The sequence below is a fragment of the Mustelus asterias genome, chromosome 12 (genome assembly GCF_964213995.1).
Source record: "Mustelus asterias chromosome 12, sMusAst1.hap1.1, whole genome shotgun sequence".
Taxonomy (NCBI): domain Eukaryota; kingdom Metazoa; phylum Chordata; class Chondrichthyes; order Carcharhiniformes; family Triakidae; genus Mustelus; species Mustelus asterias.
In genome coordinates this window covers 43,696,606-43,716,337 of record NC_135812.1, presented here as the reverse complement: position 1 = coordinate 43,716,337, position 19,732 = coordinate 43,696,606, and the positions used below count along the sequence as shown (strand labels likewise).

At 47.1% G+C, this 19,732-nt stretch overlaps 1 protein-coding gene across 1 annotated transcript in view; it reads right to left on the bottom strand.

Moving 5' to 3' along the window:
- The window catches only part of bckdk (branched chain ketoacid dehydrogenase kinase), a 57,725-nt gene that overhangs the window by 26,078 nt on the left and 11,915 nt on the right, over positions 1–19,732 (bottom strand). Inside the window, exons 4-8 of the mRNA XM_078225131.1 lie at positions 15,259–15,306; positions 14,979–15,098; positions 12,246–12,344; positions 10,372–10,445; positions 4,456–4,584 (exon numbers count right to left, since the gene is read on the bottom strand). Coding sequence (XP_078081257.1) covers positions 4,456–4,584; positions 10,372–10,445; positions 12,246–12,344; positions 14,979–15,098; positions 15,259–15,306 — 470 coding nt within the window. The remainder of the gene's footprint in view (positions 1–4,455; positions 4,585–10,371; positions 10,446–12,245; positions 12,345–14,978; positions 15,099–15,258; positions 15,307–19,732) is intronic.

The window sequence follows — 19,732 nt, the reverse complement described above, 5'->3', positions numbered from 1 at the left end:
ATGAGCATCCTCCCAAAGTCTTGGCGTCGGGAGTCTGTGTTGGACAAATACCAACTTTAAAGTAGGTCATCGCTGATAATGAACAATGATGTGAAAGTTTAACAGTAACAGCTTATATAAAACCCCAGAGAGCACTGAAAACCCAATCCCTGGAAAGCTGCATCAATGCTTCAATAGGAAGGGCACTCTTTCCCCGGATTATTCATTGCAGGGTTAATGGGAGCTGGCAGCGTTTGCAGAGGCTGAGCTGCCAGAGTGTCATGAAAATATTCTGGAAAACAAGTCACAAAGTCTTCTGCCGAGTTCTGCAGCCAGAATGGAGATATGCAACATAACAAATAGTTCACAAACCCATGCACGCTGCTCCCAGCATGTGGTTCTGTTTAGGAGGAAAACACACTTAGTAAATCACTTTCAAAAGTTAAACGGAGTTGATGGCAACATGTTTTTTTGACACATTTGCTAGGACTCTCAGCTGGCTGTTTATAATGCTCACAAGAGACTCTATGGAGAGATAGGCCACATGACCATGAGAAAGCTAGCAAGATGGCAAGGCAGCGAGCTTCTACCATTACCATGGAGTCAAAAATCCACAGAGTCAGTAAGTGTCTCACGAGAGACAAACAAGTTGACAATTAATAGTTTTATTCATTCATGGGATGTGGCTGTCACAAGCTAGGCCAGCGTTTATAGCCCATCTCCAATTGCTTGAGAGAAGGTGGTGGCGAGCTGCCATCTTGAACAGCTGCAGTCCACATGTTGTAGGTGCACAGGCTGTTTGCACCCAAATCATTGGCAGCGGGCAAAGAATGTAACACAAGCCAAGAAAGAGAGTTGGGCAAACTGTCACAGGAGGTGGGGGAGGACTGATCGGACTCCAGTGAGTCAGACAACAAAAAACAGAATAGGGAAAAGTTAGTTAGACAAAGGGAGCGGAACAAAGAGTTTGGTCAAACTGATCCCACAAACATGTGACTGATTAGCGAAGGAAGTCAGTTTCTCTCAGGCAGCCAAAACGAAGTTTGAGAGATTATGATGGGAATTAACACAACTGGGTCCAATATGATTGATGGACGTTTAAAAAGTGGGGAGCAGGAAGTGAAGTCAGGAAGAAGCTAGGGTCACCAACTGTAATTAAATGAATTCCTGGAGGTTTGATCACATGACTTTCCCCCATTAGTCAGCTAACACATGCATCCTTATGATACACTGCCTTCTACACCAACTGGAAAGCAAGAATCATTAACCAATTGGATGATGCTTGACTCATTCAAGCACCCTTTCCCCCCCTACAATTTTCAAAAAGAGAAATGAATCATAGAATAGAATCGCTACAGTGCAGAAGGAGGCCATTCAGTCCATCGAGCCTGAACTGACAACAATCCTACCCATAACCCCACGTATTTACCCTACTAATCCCCCCTGACACCAAGGGGCAACTTAACATGGCCAATCAATGTCCGATGATGTGCGGGTTAGGTTGATTGGCCATGCTAAATTGGCCCTAATGTTAGGGGGATTGGCGGGGTAAATGCTTGGGGTTATGGGAATAGGACCTGGGTGAGATTGTGGACGGTGCAGACTCGATGTCCAAATGGCCTCCTTCTGTGTAGGCATTCTCTGATTCTATGAACCTAACCCACACATCTTTGGACTGTGGGAGGAAACCCACGCAGACACACGGAGAAAATGCAAACTCCGCACAGACATTGACCCAAGCCGGGATTTGAACCTGGGTCCCTGGTGCTGTGAGGCAACAGTGCTAACCACTGTGCCACAAGTGACAAAACACAATCTTGTTTCACACTCCAATGATTTTTTTCTCCGGGGTTGTTCACAGAATGAATATTCATTCAAGGGGTGTGGGCATCGCTGGCAAGATCAGCATTTATTGCCCATCCCTAATTGCCCTCAAGAAGGTGGTAGTGAGCTGCAGTCCATGTGGTGTCGGTACAGCCACAGCGCTGGGAGGGAGGGAGATCCAGGATTGTGACCCAGTGACAGCGAAGGAACGGCAGGCAATAAACTTCCTGGAAACTGATTGCTGGTTCCTGGGGACTCCAGGCCAATCCTGGAGGATTGGCAACCCCACTGCAAACACTTTCACTGAGCAGTGTTGGAGAGGTGTGGGGCAGGTCACAGGGAACGGCCACTGAAGGCGATCCCACAAAGTGAGTTTGAGGCAATTCTGGGGACCGGTGGGCTTAGGGAGTGGCTGGGGACGAGAGAAAAATGGGACCAAGGCAACAAGGAGGAACAGAAGCAATGGGCCGAGTGGGCTCCATCAGTTTGAAAATATTCTGATGTTCAGGGTTGGTTGTGGGAGAGGTAAACTCGATGGACCCATTCAGCACATGTTAAATATCTGGTATTGTTTCCCGGTATATTCACAGGTTTGTCATTGTAAAGAAAGTCAGCTATTAAAAAAAACAGGATCTGAAACAAGCTACTTGAAAACACAAGCTGTCACATGACCTAACGAAGGATCCCAGTCAGCCAAAACTTCCCACTTCAGATGAAACGTTGCAACATTAGAAACTTGAACAAAAACAAGGTCCAGACATGCCTCCTTTCTGCTTGTCAGAGAGTGCTGCCAAGTACCCACAATACATAAATAGGAGAGGCCCGTGCTGGATCTGGCTGCCAGCTGTATCCTGTTTGATAAACACTGAGATCAGCTTACACTCTGCCAGGAAACATCAAACTATATCCCATTTTACAAAAAAAATTAGAATTGCATAATCCGGCCACCGCCAGCTGAAAGATCAACTTCAGAAACCGCTACCGTGCAGAAAGAGGCCATTCGGACCATTGAGTCAGCACTGAATCTCTGAAAAAGTATCTTACCCAGGCCCTCCCTATAACTGCTTTTAGCACAGCCAATCCAGCTAACCTATACATCTTCGGACACTAAGGAACAATTTAGCATGGCCAATCCGCCTAACCTACACATCTTTGGATTGTGGGAGGAAACCCACGCAGACACGGGGAGAACGTGCAGACTCCATACAGTCACCCAAGCCGGGAATTGAACCCGGGTGCCTGGCGCTGTGAGGCAGCAGTGCTAACCACTGTGCCGCCCAGTTTTCTTGACACATCTTCAAACACTCAGGGAAAGAAAAGTTAAGGGGCGGACTCCAGATCCACAGCAATGTTGTTGACTCGGAAATGCCCTTGGGGATGAACAATAAATGCTGACCCAGCCACCAACGCCCACAGAAATATTTTAAAAACTCGCATCAGTAGTGGAAGTAGCTTGTCAGGATAAAAAGCTAAGCAGATTAATTTTGGGAACCTTTTCTCTTGGCCCTGTTAAGTTCAGGTCTTTTATAGTCTGGTTATTTGTAAAGAAGTCAATAGAGTGTTAATATTAAAAAAATATTAACCAGGCCCTTGTCCATCCAATGGTTGTTCAAGAGCTTTTCTCTTGTGAAGTACACCTCTGCCATTGTAGATTTAGGGTTGCCTTTAACTGCAAGTTTCATGGTTTGCCCTAGGAAGCTCAATATCCAACCAATTAAAAATCACCTCCCCGCAATCATTTTTCATATACTGACAGGGCATAGGAAGAGGAGGAGGCCATTCAGCCCCTCAAGCCTGTTCCAACATTCAGCAAGATGATGACTGATCTGTACCCCAATTCTATTTACCCTCCTCATCTCCATATCCCAGAATACCCGGGCAGAGCAGAAATCTAGCAATCACAGATTTCAAATGGTTAACTCAGATGGCATCTATTATTCTTTGCGGGAGTGTTGCACATTCCTAACACCCTTTGCCTGAAGTACTTCCTAATTTCTCTCCCGAATAACCTGGATTTCCACCAAACTCAACCTTCTAAATTCCAGGAAATACAAGCTGAATTTGAGAATTTATTCCCAAAATAATAAACTTTAGATTCACTCTGGGGAACGTGCACTAGTCTCCCTCCAAACCCTAAATATCCTGTCTAAGGTATAGTGCCCAGGACAGTCCCCAGATGTGGTTTGACCAGAGTTTTGTGCAGCTGTAGCTAAATCTTCATATTCCAGTCCTCTGGTCATAAAGGCCCAACACATCCTTAACCTTTTGCAGTGTGTTTTGTATCCCACGACCACATCTGGGTAGACGTTCCCTTAAATCTCTTTGGGCTTCCACAGTTCCTACCTCACATTTACCTTCATTGAAGCCACTCTGCTCACGGTCTGACCCTGGGTTTGTTTTTTAAAGTGTTTCTTTCAGTAGAAATGACAGCGTGAGAATTCCCACGGTCAGTTTATGATCATAGCCAATTAACAGCATGATGTCAGGCCTGGGGAAGAAAGCAAGCAATGGATTTTTCTCTTATTCTATCTATCTGGACAAAATGGGTCACCCTGCTGTGTTAATTAGAGAGTCACAGTAAGGTTCATTATGCAACCTGCAGCACCCCACTGGCTGGAGTTTCGGACATTACTGTGGGCTGACATTGCTCACCTCATTGCATTCTTCAGCAACTCAGGCAAGATGTAGTCCAGAGGCATGGGGATGTAAGGGTATCTCGCTGCCACATGGCCATTGATCCGCACCCGGGGGGAGTTTCCGTATTGATGCTCACACAGACGCCTAGAAAAGGAGAGAACAAGATCAACAAGGGTTGTATTAAAATGAACTCCAATCTGCTCACATTCTGAAACGTTGGGTGGGATTTTCCGGCCACGCTCGCCCCAAAACCGGAATATCCCACCTGAGGTCAACAGAAACTTTGCATGGTCTGCACCCCCCCCCCCCCCCCCCCCCCCCGCCCGCTACAATCCTTGTGGCAGGCGGGATGGGAAAATTTCCCCCGTTAACTCTGCTTCTCCCTCCACAGAATGACCAGGGTGAGGTTAGGGCCGGTCAAGGACAGTAGTGGGAACTTGTGTATGGAGTCAGTAGAGATAGGCGAGGTGATGAATGAATACTTTTCTTCAGTGTTCACCAAGGAGAGGGGCCATGTTTTTGAGGAAGAGAAGGTGTTACAGGCTAATAGGCTGGAGGAAATAGATGTTCGGAGGGAGGATGTCTTGGCAGTTTTGAATAAACTGAAGGTCGATAAGTCCCCTGGGCCTGATGAAATGTATCCTAGGATTCTGTGGGAGGCAAGGGATGAGATTGCAGAGCCTTTGGCGTTGATCTTTGGGTCCTCGCTGTCCACGGGGATGGTGCCAGAGGACTGGAGAATGGCGAATGCTGTTCCTCTGTTTAAGAAAGGGAATAGAAATGACCCTGGTAATTATAGACCGGTTAGTCTTACTTCGGTGGTTGGTAAATTGATGGAAAGGGTCCTTAGGGATGGGATTTACGACCATTTAGAAAGATGCGGATTAATCCGAGATAGTCAGCACGGATTCGTGAAGGGCAAGTCGTGCCTCACAAATTTGATAGAATTTTTTGAGGAGGTAACTAAGTGTGTTGATGAAGGTAGGGCAGTTGATGTCATATACATGGATTTTAGTAAGGCGTTTGATAAGGTCCCCCATGGTCGGCTTATGATGAAAGTGAGGAGGTGTGGGATAGAGGGAAAGTTGGCCGATTGGATAGGTAACTGGCTGTCTGACCGAAGACAGAGGGTGGTGGTCGATGGAAAATTTTCGGATTGGAGGCAGGTTGCTAGCGGTGTGCCGCAGGGATCAGTGCTTGGTCCTATGCTCTTTGTGATTTTTATTAATGACTTAGAGGAGGGGGCTGAAGGGTGGATCAGTAAATTTGCTGATGACACCAAGATTGGTGGAGTAGTGGATGAGGTGGAGGGCTGTTGTAGGCTGCAAAGAGACATAGATAGGATGCAAAGCTGGGCTGAAAAATGGCAAATGGAGTTTAACCCTGATAAATGTGAGGTGATTCATTTTGGTAGGACAAATTTAAATGTGGATTCCAGGGTCAAAGGTAGGGTTCTGAAGACTGTGGAGGAACAGAGAGATCTTGGGGTCCATATCCACAGATCTCTAAAGGTTGCCAGTCAAGTGGATAGAGCTGTGAAGAAGGCCTATAGTGTGTTAGCTTTTATTAACAGGGGGTTGGAGTTTAAGAGCCGTGGGGTTATGCTGCAACTGTACAGGACCTTGGTGAGACCACATTTGGAATATTGTGTGCAGTTCTGGTCACCTCACTATAAGAAGGATGTGGAAGCGCTGGAAAGAGTGCAGAGGAGATTTACCAGGATGCTGCCTGGTTTGGAGGGTAGGTCATATGAGGAAAGGTTGAGGGAGCTAGGGCTGTTCTCTCTGGAGCGGAGGAGGCTGAGGGGAGACTTAATAGAGGTGTATAAAATGATGAAGGGGATAGATAGAGTGAACGTTCAAAGACTATTTCCTCGGGTGGATGGAGCTATTACAAGGGGGCATAACTATAGGGTTCGTGGTGGGAGATACAGGACGGATATCAGAGGTAGGTTCTTTACGCAGAGTGTGGTTGGGGTGTGGAATGGACTGCCTGCAGTGATAGTGGAGTCAGACACTTTAGAAACATTTAAGTGGTTATTGGATAGGCACATGGAGCACACCAGGATGATAGGGAGTGGGATAGCTTGATCTTGGTTTCAGATAAAGCTCGGCACAACATCGTGGGCCGAAGGGCCTGTTCTGTGCTGTACTGTTCTATGTTCTAGATGCTGCCTGATCAGCTGAGTATTTCCAACAATTGTAGCACTTAGCTTTTGTGTTGCTGTTTATAATGGTCATCAGACACCTAAAAATCTATTTCCTTCTTAAATATACTCAGTGATTTTGGCTTCCACAGCCTTCTGTGGTAGAGAATTCTAAAGGTTCAGCACCTTCTGAGTGAAGAATTTTCTCCTCATCTCAGTCCTAAATGGCCCACCCCAGTACCCCGAGACTGTGATCTCTTGTTCTAGACCCTCCAGCCAGGGGAAAACATCATCCTTGTGTCCAGTCTGCCCAGCCCTATCAGAATTTTATTCATTTCAATGAGATCCCATCTCATTCTTGCCCTCATGCAATGAAGGCCTACACATCATTTGCCTTCAGATCTGCTTGCTGCACCTGCATACTTGCTTTCAGTATCAGTGGGGAGAGAATAGAGCCAACGTTTTGACTCTGGATGACCCTTCATCAGAGCAGATGCTGTCAGACCTGCTGAGTTTTCCCAGCATTCTCTGTTTTTGTTTCAGATTCCAGCATTCACAGTGTTTTGCCTTTATGTACTTGCTTTCAGTGACGAGTGTATTAGGACACCCAGGTTCCTGCGTACAAGAGATACCGACATCATCCTTAAATTCTTCCTCCCTGCCCCATACAGTCTGCCACTCACTCAATCTAGATTCAGCAGATGTTTATATTCCCAGGGCTTGATAGTTTAATAGACGGTGAATTAGAGTGCAAACGTTCCCTCATCGTGGCTTAGTTCATGTCCTCAGCACAGGTAAGGTCAGGAAATAGCAGTTGGGTTGCTTAGCAGATAGTGAGGGTGAGGCACAGAACTTTCATAGATGGGCAATACAGTAAGAGCAGTGAGAATGAGAGAAAGAGAGAAGAAATGACATGCTTCCAACAAACTCAAGGATCCTGTTGTTCTGTTTCATTTTAAAAAACAATGGATGACACTAAAAGAGCAATGACAGGAATGCCAGGCAGCCTTAACCCTGTCCTCGAGAGGATCCAGCAGCTCACAGTCAAACAGTACTCATACCCTCTTCAGCTCATTACCAACCATCCAAATAATACAGATGGTTCAATTCTTCAAATATCACAAAGCCTAAAAGAAAAGTATCAACACGTTTGCAAGGAAAAAATCTTCGAGTAAACTCGGTCACTGTGCCACCGTGCCGCTTCGGTCTGGAGCGGCATGGTGGCACAGTGGTTAGCGCTGCTGCCTCACAGATCCAGGGACCCAGGTCCGATTCCTGGCTTGGATCACTGTCTGTGCGGAATCTGTATGTTCTCCCCGTGTCTGCGTGGGTTTCCCCCAGGTGCTCCGGTTTCCTCCCACACTACAAAGATGTGCTGGTTAGGTGCATTGGCCGTGCTAAATTGCCCCTTAGTGTCTCGGGATGTGTAGGTTAGAGGGATTAGCAGGGTAAATATGTGGGGTTACGGTAATAGGGCCTGGGTGGGATTGTGGTCGGTGCAGGCTCTTTGGGCCAAATGGCCTCCTTTTGCACTGTAGGGATTTTTTGATTGAAATAAGATTTTGGTTGCATGGCTTCTGACTCCAGCTCCCAAATATGCTGTAGCACAAAGGAGAAGATTTTCAAACCTAGGGATTAGCTACAGAGTAGCTAATGTTGTGGGTGAATTGTGGACTCATTTATATTGCACAGTGGACTGCTTAGAGTCTGGAATGTGCACATGTCTTGATGCTCTGGTATCACTGAGCAAATTTACACTGGGCTTCTGTTCTGGTATCACCGTCCCTACACTGCGAGGTATATGGTGCTTCCAGCGATATCAATCTGTGGACAGCACAATGAGGGTAAATTCTGGATACAGCTCAGTAGGTCACACCGCACCTCCGCTCAAACCGGAGATATCATCGGGATTAAATAATCAAAGAATCCCTACAGTGCAGAAGGCGGCCATTTGGCCCATCGAGTCTGCGACGACCGCAATCCCACTCGGGTCCTATTCCCATAACCCCATGCATTTACCCTAGCTAGCCCTCCCCTGACATTAAGGGGCAATTTAGCATGGCCAATCCACCTAACCCGCACATCTTTGGACTGTGGAAGGAAACCGGAGCACCCGGAGGAAACCCACACAGAAACAGGAGAATGTGCAAACTCCACACAGACAGTGACCCAAGCCGGGAATCGAACCCGGGTCCCTGGCACTGCGAGGCAACGGTGCTAACCACTGTGCTGCCCAATTCCCACAGGTCACAGTATGCTGTTCCGCATTCCCCAGTGATTCATGTTGTGGCACAAGATCACTCATCTCCCTACCTCCTCAAGTTAAAATTAAAGTTTATTTCTTAGAGTCACAAGTCGGCTTACATTAACACTGCAACGAAATTACTGTGAGAATCCCCTAGTCGCCACACTCCGGCGCCTGTTCGGGTACACCGAGGGAGAATTTAGCATGGCCAATGCACCTAACCAGCACGTCTTTCGGACTCACTCTGAAGGTAAGATATGGCTGGCCCCAGAGTATCATAAAAAGGGAACAGTTACAAAGTTAATTTACAGTCTGGGATTCGGATACTATTATTCAAAAATAGCAGATTAGAAAACAGACAGAGACAATTAAATAACCTATTTCCGGGAATAGGCAGAGATCCTTTCGATAGCTGCCCATTCCCTAACTGGGTGATGCATCTGCTGGAGATTCCTGCTGTTCGTGACTAAAGTTATCATCGCTCATGCACAGACCCTGTCACAGCTATCACTGTTAGAGATGCTGCAGCCCCGAGGGAGTGCGGCACTGACAGAGATGCTGCAGCCCCGAGGGAGTGCGGCACTGTCAGAGATGCTGCAGCCCCGAGGGCGTGCGGCACTGTCAGAGATGCTGCAGCCCCGAGGGAGTGCAGCACTGTCAGAGATGCTGCAGCCCCGAGGGAGTGCAGCACTGTCAGAGATGCTGCAGCCCCGAGGGAGCATAGCACTGTCGGTGATGCTGCAGCCCCGAGGGAGTGCGGCACTGTCAGAGATGCTGCAGCCCCGAGGGAGTGCAGCACTGTCAGAGATGCTGCAGCCCCGAGGGAGCATAGCACTGTCGGTGATGCTGCAGCCCCGAGGGAGTGCGGCACTGTCAGAGATGCTGCAGCCCCGAGGGAGTGCGGCACTGTCAGAGATGCTGCAGCCCCGAGGGAGTGCGGCACTGTCAGAGATGCTGCAGCCCCGAGGGAGCACAGCACTGTCAGAGATGCTGCAGCCCCGAGGGAGTGCGGCACTGTCAGAGATGCTGCAGCCCCGAGGGAGTGCGGCACTGACAGAGATGCTGCAGCCCCGAGGGAGTGCGGCACTGACAGAGATGCTGCAGCCCCGAGGAAGTGCGGCACTGTCGGAGATGCTGCAGCCCCGAGGGAGTGCGGCACTGTCAGAGATGCTGCAGCCCCGAGGGAGTGCGGCACTGTCAGAGATGCTGCAGCCCCGAGGGAGTGCGGCACTGTCAGAGATGCTGCAGCCCCGAGGGAGTGCGGCACTGTCAGAGATGCTGCAGCCCCGAGGGAGTGCGGCACTGTCAGAGATGCAGCCCTTCAAATGAGATGTTATGTGATGACTGCACTGAAGCTTCAAACCTTTGCACTGCTCCCAACCTTCTGCCCACCAGCCTCATTGGACAAGAAGACTCACAGGCTACAAAGCCAGTGGTCCATGTGGCAATGTGCCCCATGCCCACTCTCGGAGGATCAGTCCCAACGCTGCCTCCACTTCTCCCAACTTCAGCTCCCCAATATAACGCAGGGAAGACTCACCGGGCAAAATCCACCCATTTCTCAATGATCCTCTTTGGAGACAGTCGTGTACAGATAATTCCCACAAAGTCAGCCTGAAGGAAGAAAACAGAGGAACAAATTTCAGTAACAAAGTTACACTGAATCTACACAAACAGGCCCCACACACACGCTTCCTCCCGTTAAACCCCATCTCACCACCGCCCCTCCCCACTAAACCCAGTCCCCCCATTCCCCCCATTAACCCCACACCCCCCAAATAAACCCCACCCCACCAATATATGTTTTCAAAGAAGCCAATTATGTATTGGACCAGGAAAGGAATGGCTTTCCCGAGTTCAGATTAATTGGGTATTGGAGGACTCAGTGGTGGAACAGAAGCATTGCACGGCATTGGCCCTCATCTACTGAGGCCATCCTTAGTTTCACTGCATTGTAACTAGCTCTAGATATAACTGTACCTCCCACCCATCTGTCACATAGAAATCATATCATAGAAACCCTACAGTACAGAAAGAGGCCATTCGGCCCATTGAGTCTGCACCGACCACAATCCCACCCAGGCCCTATCCCTACATATTTACCCACTAATCCCTCTAACCTACACATCTCAGGACACTAAGGGGCAATTTTTTTTTAAGCATGGCCAATCAACCTAACCCGCACATCTTTGGACTGTGGGAGGAAACCGGAGCACCCGGAGGAAACCCACGCAGACACGAGGAGAATGAGCAAACTCCACACAGACAGTGACCCGAGCCGGGAATCGAACCCAGGTCCCTGGAGTTGTGAAGCAGCAGTGCTAACCACTGTGCTACCGTGCCACCCTAAATAATTAACTTCAGGTAGACGTTAACACGAGCAATGGGATCTCAGTGGTGCAGTGGTAGGACCCTTGCCTCTGAATCCGAAGATTACAGGTTCTAGCCCCACTCCAGAGAGTGTAAAGTCCATGCTGAGGGAGTGCTGCATTGTCGGAGGCATTACCTTTCCAATACAACATTAAACCAAGGGCCTGTGTGCTCTTTCAGACGGACATAACAGACTCAATGGGAATTACATGGTGAAAAGCTGTGGGATTCTCCCTGGTGGACTCGCCAACATTGATCCCTCACACATCACTAGAGCCCAGTAGCTGATCATTGCAGCTTGTGGGACTCTGCTGCTCAACAACTGACTGCTGTATTTCACACAAATTTCATACAAAGCACTTTGAGATGTTGTGAAAGGAGCCATATAAACGCAGGTCTTTCTTTCATTCCTAGTATAAGTCGTCTCACAACACCAGGTTAAAGTCCAACAGATTTATTTGGAATCAGACCAATGTTCAACAGAAAGTAGGGACAATTACCATCTCGGGACTCTGGCCTTGTTAACAATGCCCCTGCCTCCTTATGCCAGCACTCACTCAGTAACTGTCAGGCACTCTCAATATCGGTTGTTACACCTTATATATCCGTGGGTAGCAATTATAAGCTTTAGCAGTGCTTTATCCAGAAAGAGTCACTGGGTAAGACAATACACTGATTGGATATGCCCATTACACTCATTTCTTGTGCATTCCTGTGAAGTAATCCCTCCCCCAATTGCAACACATTTTCCCTGGTTGCCAATCGAGCAGTTTGTTTCTACGAAGGGGTCACATTCTGCTTTCAGACCGGTTGGAGCTGGTTTTGTTACATCCTGGGAGGCGGCTGGCACCAGTCCCACAACTGGCATTTCAACTCCCCTTCACTAAAACCCTGTCTCAGCAAGTCTGCCAGCGAGGTCGGAATTCCAGATAAGGCTGTGTAAACACCCGCCCAGAGTCTGAACTCAGACAAACCTGTAGAAAGGACGGGCGATTGGAGTGGATCTGTACGGAGGCTGTTTGCACTGTCCCCTTGTGTACTCACATTATTCTCGTACAGGGTCAGGTGGTGCGTTGCCAGCATTCGGATCCCCAGTCGAGAGGTCAGCGTGTTGTCCAGGAAGGATCGGATCAACGACTCATCCTGAAAGATTACAAATGAAATGCAACAGAAAACACCATCAAGCAGTGCCTTACTCCACGACTTAGAGTCACAGGGCAGAGTTGTGTGGCCTCGCTCGAGCAAGACCAGAAATTTCCGCCCAAGGTCAATGGACATTTTCCTTATCTGCCCCTCATCTGCTCCGATTCCATGGCAGGCGAGGTGGTAGAATTCCGGCGATAGAGTTTTACAGCACAGAAACAGGCCCTTCGGCCCATCATGCCTGCACCAGCCATCAAGCCCCTATCTAATCTAATCCCATTTTCATCTGTGCCTTTGTTAACTCCAGGCTCGTCCACTCCAATACCCTCTCAGCTGGCTTCCCATCTTGCACTTCAGCTCATTTAAACCTCTGACTTGAATCTCAACTCGCACCAAATTCTCCCACTGCCTCCATACACTCTGGAGCTAGATTGGTTCCCAATATGGCAACACCACCATTTTTAAATTCTCATCCTGGTTTTCAAATCTGCTCACCCTCCTTATCTCTCTAATCACCCGCAGCCCCACAACCCTCTGGGATATCTGCGTTCCTCCAATTCTGGCCTCTTGTGCAACCCCAATTTTAATCACTACACTATCAGTGGAGACGAAGTAGAAATGGTCGCGAGCTTTAAGTTTTTAGGTGTTCAGATCACCAACAACCTGTCCTGGTCCCCCCATGCCGACACTACAGTTACGAAAGCCCACCAATGCCTCTACTTTCTCAGAAGACTAAGGAAATTTGGTATGTCCACTACGACTCTCACCAACTTTTACAGATGCACCATAGAAAGCATTCTTTCTGGTTGTATCAGAGCTTGGTATGGCTCCTGCTCTGTCCAAGACCACAAGAAAATATAGAAGGTTGTGAATGAAGCCCAATCCATCACACAAACCAGCCTCCCATCCATTGACTCTGTCTACACTTCCTGCTGCCTCGGCAAAGCAGTCAGCATAATTAAGGCACCCCGGACATTCCCTCTTCTATCTTCTTCCGTCGGGAAAAAGATACAAAAGTCTGAGGTCACGTAGCAACCGATTCAAGAACAGCTTCTTCCCTGCTGCCATCAGACTTTTGAATGGACCTAACTCGCATTAAGTTGATCTTTCTCAGCACCCTAGCTATGACTGTAACACCACATTCTGCACTCTCTCGTTTCCTTCTCTATGAACGGTATGCTTTGTCTGTATAGGGCACAAGAAACAATACTTTTCACTGTTTACTAATACATGTGACAATAATAAATCAAATTTTAAAAAATATCGGTGACTGCACCTTCAGATTACAGGGGCATAATCTTGGAACTTTCTCCCCACCTCACTTTTATTCCTTTAAGATGCTCCTTAAAACCTACTTCTGATTTTTTTGTTGCAAAAAAAATATGCTTCATTCATAAAATATCTAAAAGAACATTACAAACGCTTCAAAATGTCCGTCACAAAACGTGCAATAATATTCCAGTTTTCTACATAGGTCACCTTGCACCCAGAGGTACTTCAATACAATAAAAATAATCACTTCACAACAGTCATTACAGAAAGTGCAATGGCATTTAAGTTATCTTTGGCCAAGGCAGGTTTAAGCATCAGGAGTCAGGTAGGTCTGGAGTTGTCTAAGAGTTGTTTGGGGTGGCACAGTGGTTAGCATTGCTGCCTCACAGCACTAGGGACCCAGGTTCAATTTGGCCTCAGGTCACAGTCTGTGTGGAGTTTGCACGTTCTCCCCGTGTCTGCGTGGGTTTCCTCCCACAGTCCGAAAGAGGTGCGAGTTAGGTTGATTGGCCATGCTAAAATTAACACTAGTGTCAGGGGGATTAGCAGGGTAAATATGTGGGGTTACGGGAATAGGGCGTGATTGTGGTCAGTGCTGACTCAATGGGCTGAATGGCCTCCTTCTGCACCGTAGGGATTCTATGGCAGCGGTAGGGAGAGACTGACAGCAGAATTATCCCAGAACTAGCCACATATAGAAACACTTACTAGTCTGCCTTATTGTGGCTAATCAGACAATTATTCCCATTGGCTAATCGTCAAAAATGGCACCCAGGGCCAACATTTAAATTTGCATGATGCACAAAACAAACTCTCAGTCAAGTACTGCCAACTGAGGTGAAACAACAAAATTCAGCTTGCTCAAAATGGCCGTTTCGGGCAGTTCTTTCCATCAAAATTCAGAATTAATTTTCACAGGAAAGTTTGTACGAGGATCGGCCTAATGGAGGGAGAGATAACGTCACACGATGGATCGAGTAATCCAAAGGCCCAGGCTAATTCTCTGGGACATGGGTTCAAATCTAGCTATGGTAGCTGTCAGAATTTGAATTCTAGTAGAAAGCTGGGATTGGAAGCTGGTTTGGGATGGTTACTGTGAAAACTAACGGATTATCATTGAATTTAAAAAAAAATCCGGATCCCTAACATCCTTTGGGGAAGGAAATCTGCCAACCTTTCCCAGTCTGGTCTACAGGAGACTCCAGAGCAATGTGGTCGACTCTTAAATGCGCTCTGTAAAGGCCCTAGCAAGCCGCTCTGTTCAAGGGCAATTAGGGAGGGACAACAAATACTGGTCTTGCCAGCGACGCCCACATCCTGTGTAGAAATAAAGAAAACTCCACAGCGACAGAGTTCATTTACCTCCACGTGCTTTCGGCATTCTCGGAAACCTTCAGCCAGCATCGTGACAACGTCTTTGTGGTCGTCCAGGAGCTGACGAATCATCTTGCAGTATTGAGTCTCCGTCTTTGTGTCTGTGATCTAAGGGAGTAATGGAAAGAGGAGATCGCCTCTCTGCTGCTGGATTTGTACAGAGCTTATAAAATCTTACCGACGGAAGACGGGGGTGCTAGCTCCACCGTGAACAAAGCGGGGAAGAAGTGGGGGAGGGAATGCGGGGAACGGCTGCAGCTATACTCACTGGTGGGAAGTCAGACAACATCTGAAAGGCTCTGATGTACAACTCGTGCTGAAAAAAAAAGGAACAAATTTATCAGCACTGGGCACACTCCCCATCTTCCCAAAAGGTGACAGTGCGGCCACAGCAGGGTCACACCCAAAAACAGAGCCACACTTTCCATGGTTACAGCCGAGGGGCATCAAATATTGGCAGAAATGTAGACTTATTCGCTACATTGGCAATCAACCACACATGATCCAATCACTACAATTTAGTCAGCGTAAGCACCATTAAGGAATAAGCCAGCAGCAGCAGAATGACCAGATTAATCAATCTTAGTTTGGTCAATGGTTGCCAATACCAATCAAGTCAACTAATTTTCTGAATCTGACACCAATGATTATTCAGCTACCCAAAAATATAACCATGTGTAAGACTTGGAATGGTTACAGCACAGGAGGAAGCCATTCAGCCCATTGAGTCAATGCCAGCTCTCTAAGATCAATGCAACTAAAGTTAAAACTTTATTTATTAGTGTCACAAGTAAGGCTTACACTAACACCACAATGAAGTTGCTGTGAAAATCCCCTAGTCGCCACACTCCGGCGCCTGTTTGGGTACACTGAGGGAGAATTTAGCATGGCCAATGCACCTAACCAGCACGTCTTTCAGGCTGTGGGAGGAAACCGGAGCATCCGAAGGAAACCCACGCAGACACGGGGAGAACATGCAGACTCCGTAAACAGTGACCCAAGTCGGGAATTGAACCCAGGTCCCTGGCACTGTGAGGCAGCAGTGCGAACCGCTCTGCCACCATGCTGCCCCCCTCTCACATTTTCACTGAGCGTGCTGGCAGCTGCCCGCCTGCTTCTGTCAACAGGCCTGGGTTAACAGCCGTCATCTTTATATGGGGCAATATGCAGTTGGGTGCATGTATGGCCACCATCTTTATTGGGGGCAAAGAGCAGCAGAAGACATGCACGACCATCCTAGGAGAGAAGCCAGACAAGAGGGGCTTCACTGACTCTTTGGCTTTTGGCATTATGGACAGCATGACTGAAATCTACATAAATACATGAAACAATAACCTTTTATAAAGTAACTAAAGCACAGATTTCCATTTGACATGATGATCAATGAGAATTAGGAGGGTTAAAAGGGGCCATGAAATGTCGTTATCAAACAGGGTCAAGGGCAATCCCAAGGCTTTTTAATGCATATATTGGGGGCAAGAGAGAGCAGGCCCACTCAAGGACAATGGAGGGAAGTTATGCATGGAACCACAGGGTGAGATCCTTAATGAGTACTTTGTGTATCAGTATTCACCAAGGAAAAGGGCATGATGGATGTTGAGGTCAGGAATAGGTGTGTGTATACTCTAGAGAATGTCAATATATTGAAGGGGGAAGTGTTGGGTATCCTAAATTGCATTAAGGTAGACAAGTCCCCAGGGCCAGGTGGGATCTATCGCAGGCTACTACGGGAGGCAAGGGAAGAAATAGCTGGGGTTTTAACAGGTATCTTCACATCCTCTTTACCACAGGTGAAATTCCAGAGGACTGGAGAATAGCCAATGTTGTCCCCTTGTTTAAGAAAGGTAGCGGGGATAATCCAGGAAGTTACAGGCTGGCGAGCCTGACATTAGTGATGGGGAAGATTTTGGAGAAGATATGGAGGGACAGGATATATGCACATTTGGAAGAAAATAGACTAGTTAGTGACAGGCAGCATGGTTTTGTACAGGGAAGATCATGTCTCACCAACCTGGTTGAGTTTTTGAAGAGGTAACAAAGATAATTAATGGAGGGGAGGACTGTGGATGTAGTTTATATGGACTTTAGTAAGGTGTTTGATAAGGTTCCACATGGCAGACTGGTACAAAAACTAAAACCACATGGGATTCGAGGTGGGCTGGCTGGATGGATACAGAACAGGCTTGGTTATGGAAGACAGAGTAGCGGTGGAAGGGTGTTTTTCAGAATGGAGATCTGTAGCTAGTGGTGTTCCGCAGAGATCAGTGCTGGGACCTCTGTTGTTTGTAGTATATATAAATGATCTGGAGGAAAATGTGGGTGGTCTGATAAGTAAGTTTGTGGATGACACGACGATTGGTGGAGTTGCTGATAGTGTCGGGGATTGTCAGAGGATAACAGGATAGAGATAGAGTGGAGACTTGGGCACAGAAATGGCAAATGAAGTTTAATCCGGACAAATGTGCGGTGATGCATTTTGTAGGATCAAATTTAGGTGTGAATTATACTGTAAATGGCAGAACCCTGAGGATCATCAACATATAGAGGGTTCTGGGTGTGCAAATCCACAGTTCCCTAAAAGTGGCAACACAGACGGCCAAGGTGATTAAGAAGACATATGGCATACTTGCCTTTATCGGCCGGGGCATTGAGTACAAGAGTTGGGAAATCTTGTTGCAGTATATAAAACCTTGGTTAGGCCACATTTGGAGTATTGCGTGCAGTGCTGGTCACCACACTACCCAAAGGACATGGAAGTTTTAGAGAAAGTGCAAAGAAGGTTCACCAGGATGTTGCCTGGTCTCGAGGGCGTTGAAAAGACTGGGATTATTTTCACTGGAAAGATGAAGGCTGAGAGGAGACCTGATAGAGGTCTACAAAATAATGAGAGGCATAGACAGGGAGGATAGTCAGAGGCTTTCTCCCATCTGTCACAGCTTACCCTCTGATTTCAGCTTCTCTGCTGTTTGATCTTGGCTGACGAATGACAGATGGAGTTTAATTTAGACAAATGCGAGGTGATGCATTTTGGTAGATTGAACCAGGGCAGGACTTACTCAGTTAATGGTAGGGCACTGGGGAGAGTTACAGAACAAAGAGATCTAGGGGTACATGTTCATAGCTCCTTGAAAGTGGAGTCACAGGTGGACAGAATGGTGAAGAAGGCATTCAGCATGCTTGGTTTCATCGGTCAGAACATTGAATACAGAAGTTGGATTGTCTTGTTGAAGTTGTACAAGACATTGGTAAGGCCACACTTGGAATACTGTGTGCAATTCTGGTCACCCTATTATAGAAAGGACATTATTAAACTAGAAAGAGCGAAGAAAAGATTTACTAAAATGCTACCGGGACTTGATGGATTGAGTTATAAGGAGAGGCTGGATAGACTGGGACTTTTTTCTCTGGAGTGTAGGAGGCTGAGGGGTGACCTTATTGAGGTCTATAAAATAATGAGGGGCACAGATCAGCTAGATAGTCAATACCTTTTCCCAAAGGTAGGGAAGTCTAAAACTAGAGGGCATAGGTTTAAGGTGAGAGAGGAGAGATAAAAAAAGTGTCCAGAGGGGCAATTTTTTCACATAGAGGGTGGTGAATGTCTGGAACAAGCTGCCAGAGGTAGTAGTAGAGGCAGATACAATTTTGTCTTTTAAAAAGCATTTAGATAGTTACATGGGTACGATGGGGATAGAGGGATATGGGCCAAATGTGGGCACTTGGGATTGGCTTAGCGGTTTTAAAAAATAAAGGCGGCTTGGACAAGTTGGGCCAAAGGGCCTGTTTCCATGCTGTAAACCTCTATGACTCTGACTCTATTCTCTCTATGCATTGCTGGCATCTCCACATCATGGGCTGCCATTAGCAGCCTTTCCCCTTGTTTTTGTGGCTATGACTCATCTTTCATTCCCTCGCCCTGCAGTATAAATATCTCCCACTTTCTGTGCCTTTTGGCTTTGACAAAGGATCATCTGGACTCCAAACGTCAGCTCTTTTCTCTCTTTACAGATGCTGCCAGACCTGCTGAAGTTTTCCAGCATTTTCTCTTTTGGTTACTATGATCTAGTGTTGTAGCAGCAGCAACCCACGTAGATCCAGCAAGTTTGGGGAGTAGAATAATGAGGAAGTCGCGATTTGTGGCTTTAAATTAAATTGCAAACTTGCTTCTCTAGCTTAAAATAAAGCAAACTATGAACTTCTTGTACTTTATTAATAAATACTGACAAGAACAACTACAAAAAGGTGATGGCTCATTTGAGTTTCAATGTCTATTAGTCAAATATTTATTGTTACAGTAACAAGACTTCTCACACTGCACTGCAAGCCTCTCCCTATAGTGCTCTCGGTTGGTTACACGGTGCACAGACCAGCTTTTGGGGATTTAAGCCAGAGTTCTCAGTATTCCTCAGGAACCTTATCAGTGGTTCTGTAAGCACAGAATGACAGCCCTCAGCCCCCTTTCTCCATAGCGTTTATCAGCAATGGATTTAGAATCATCGAATCCTACAGTGCAGAAGGCGGCCAATCAGCCCATCAAGTTTGCACCGACCACAATCCCACGCAGGATCCCACCATGCATTTACCCTAACTAGTCCCCCTGACACTAAGGGGCAATTTATTGAAGCCCCGACTGGCTCACTTACATCCCACTCGGGAGGTTCCGCTGCTCCTTAGCAACAGCCCAAAGGCTGAACATTTCTTTCTTCAGCTGCAGACGTTACAAAACATCTGACTTGTCTGTGAGA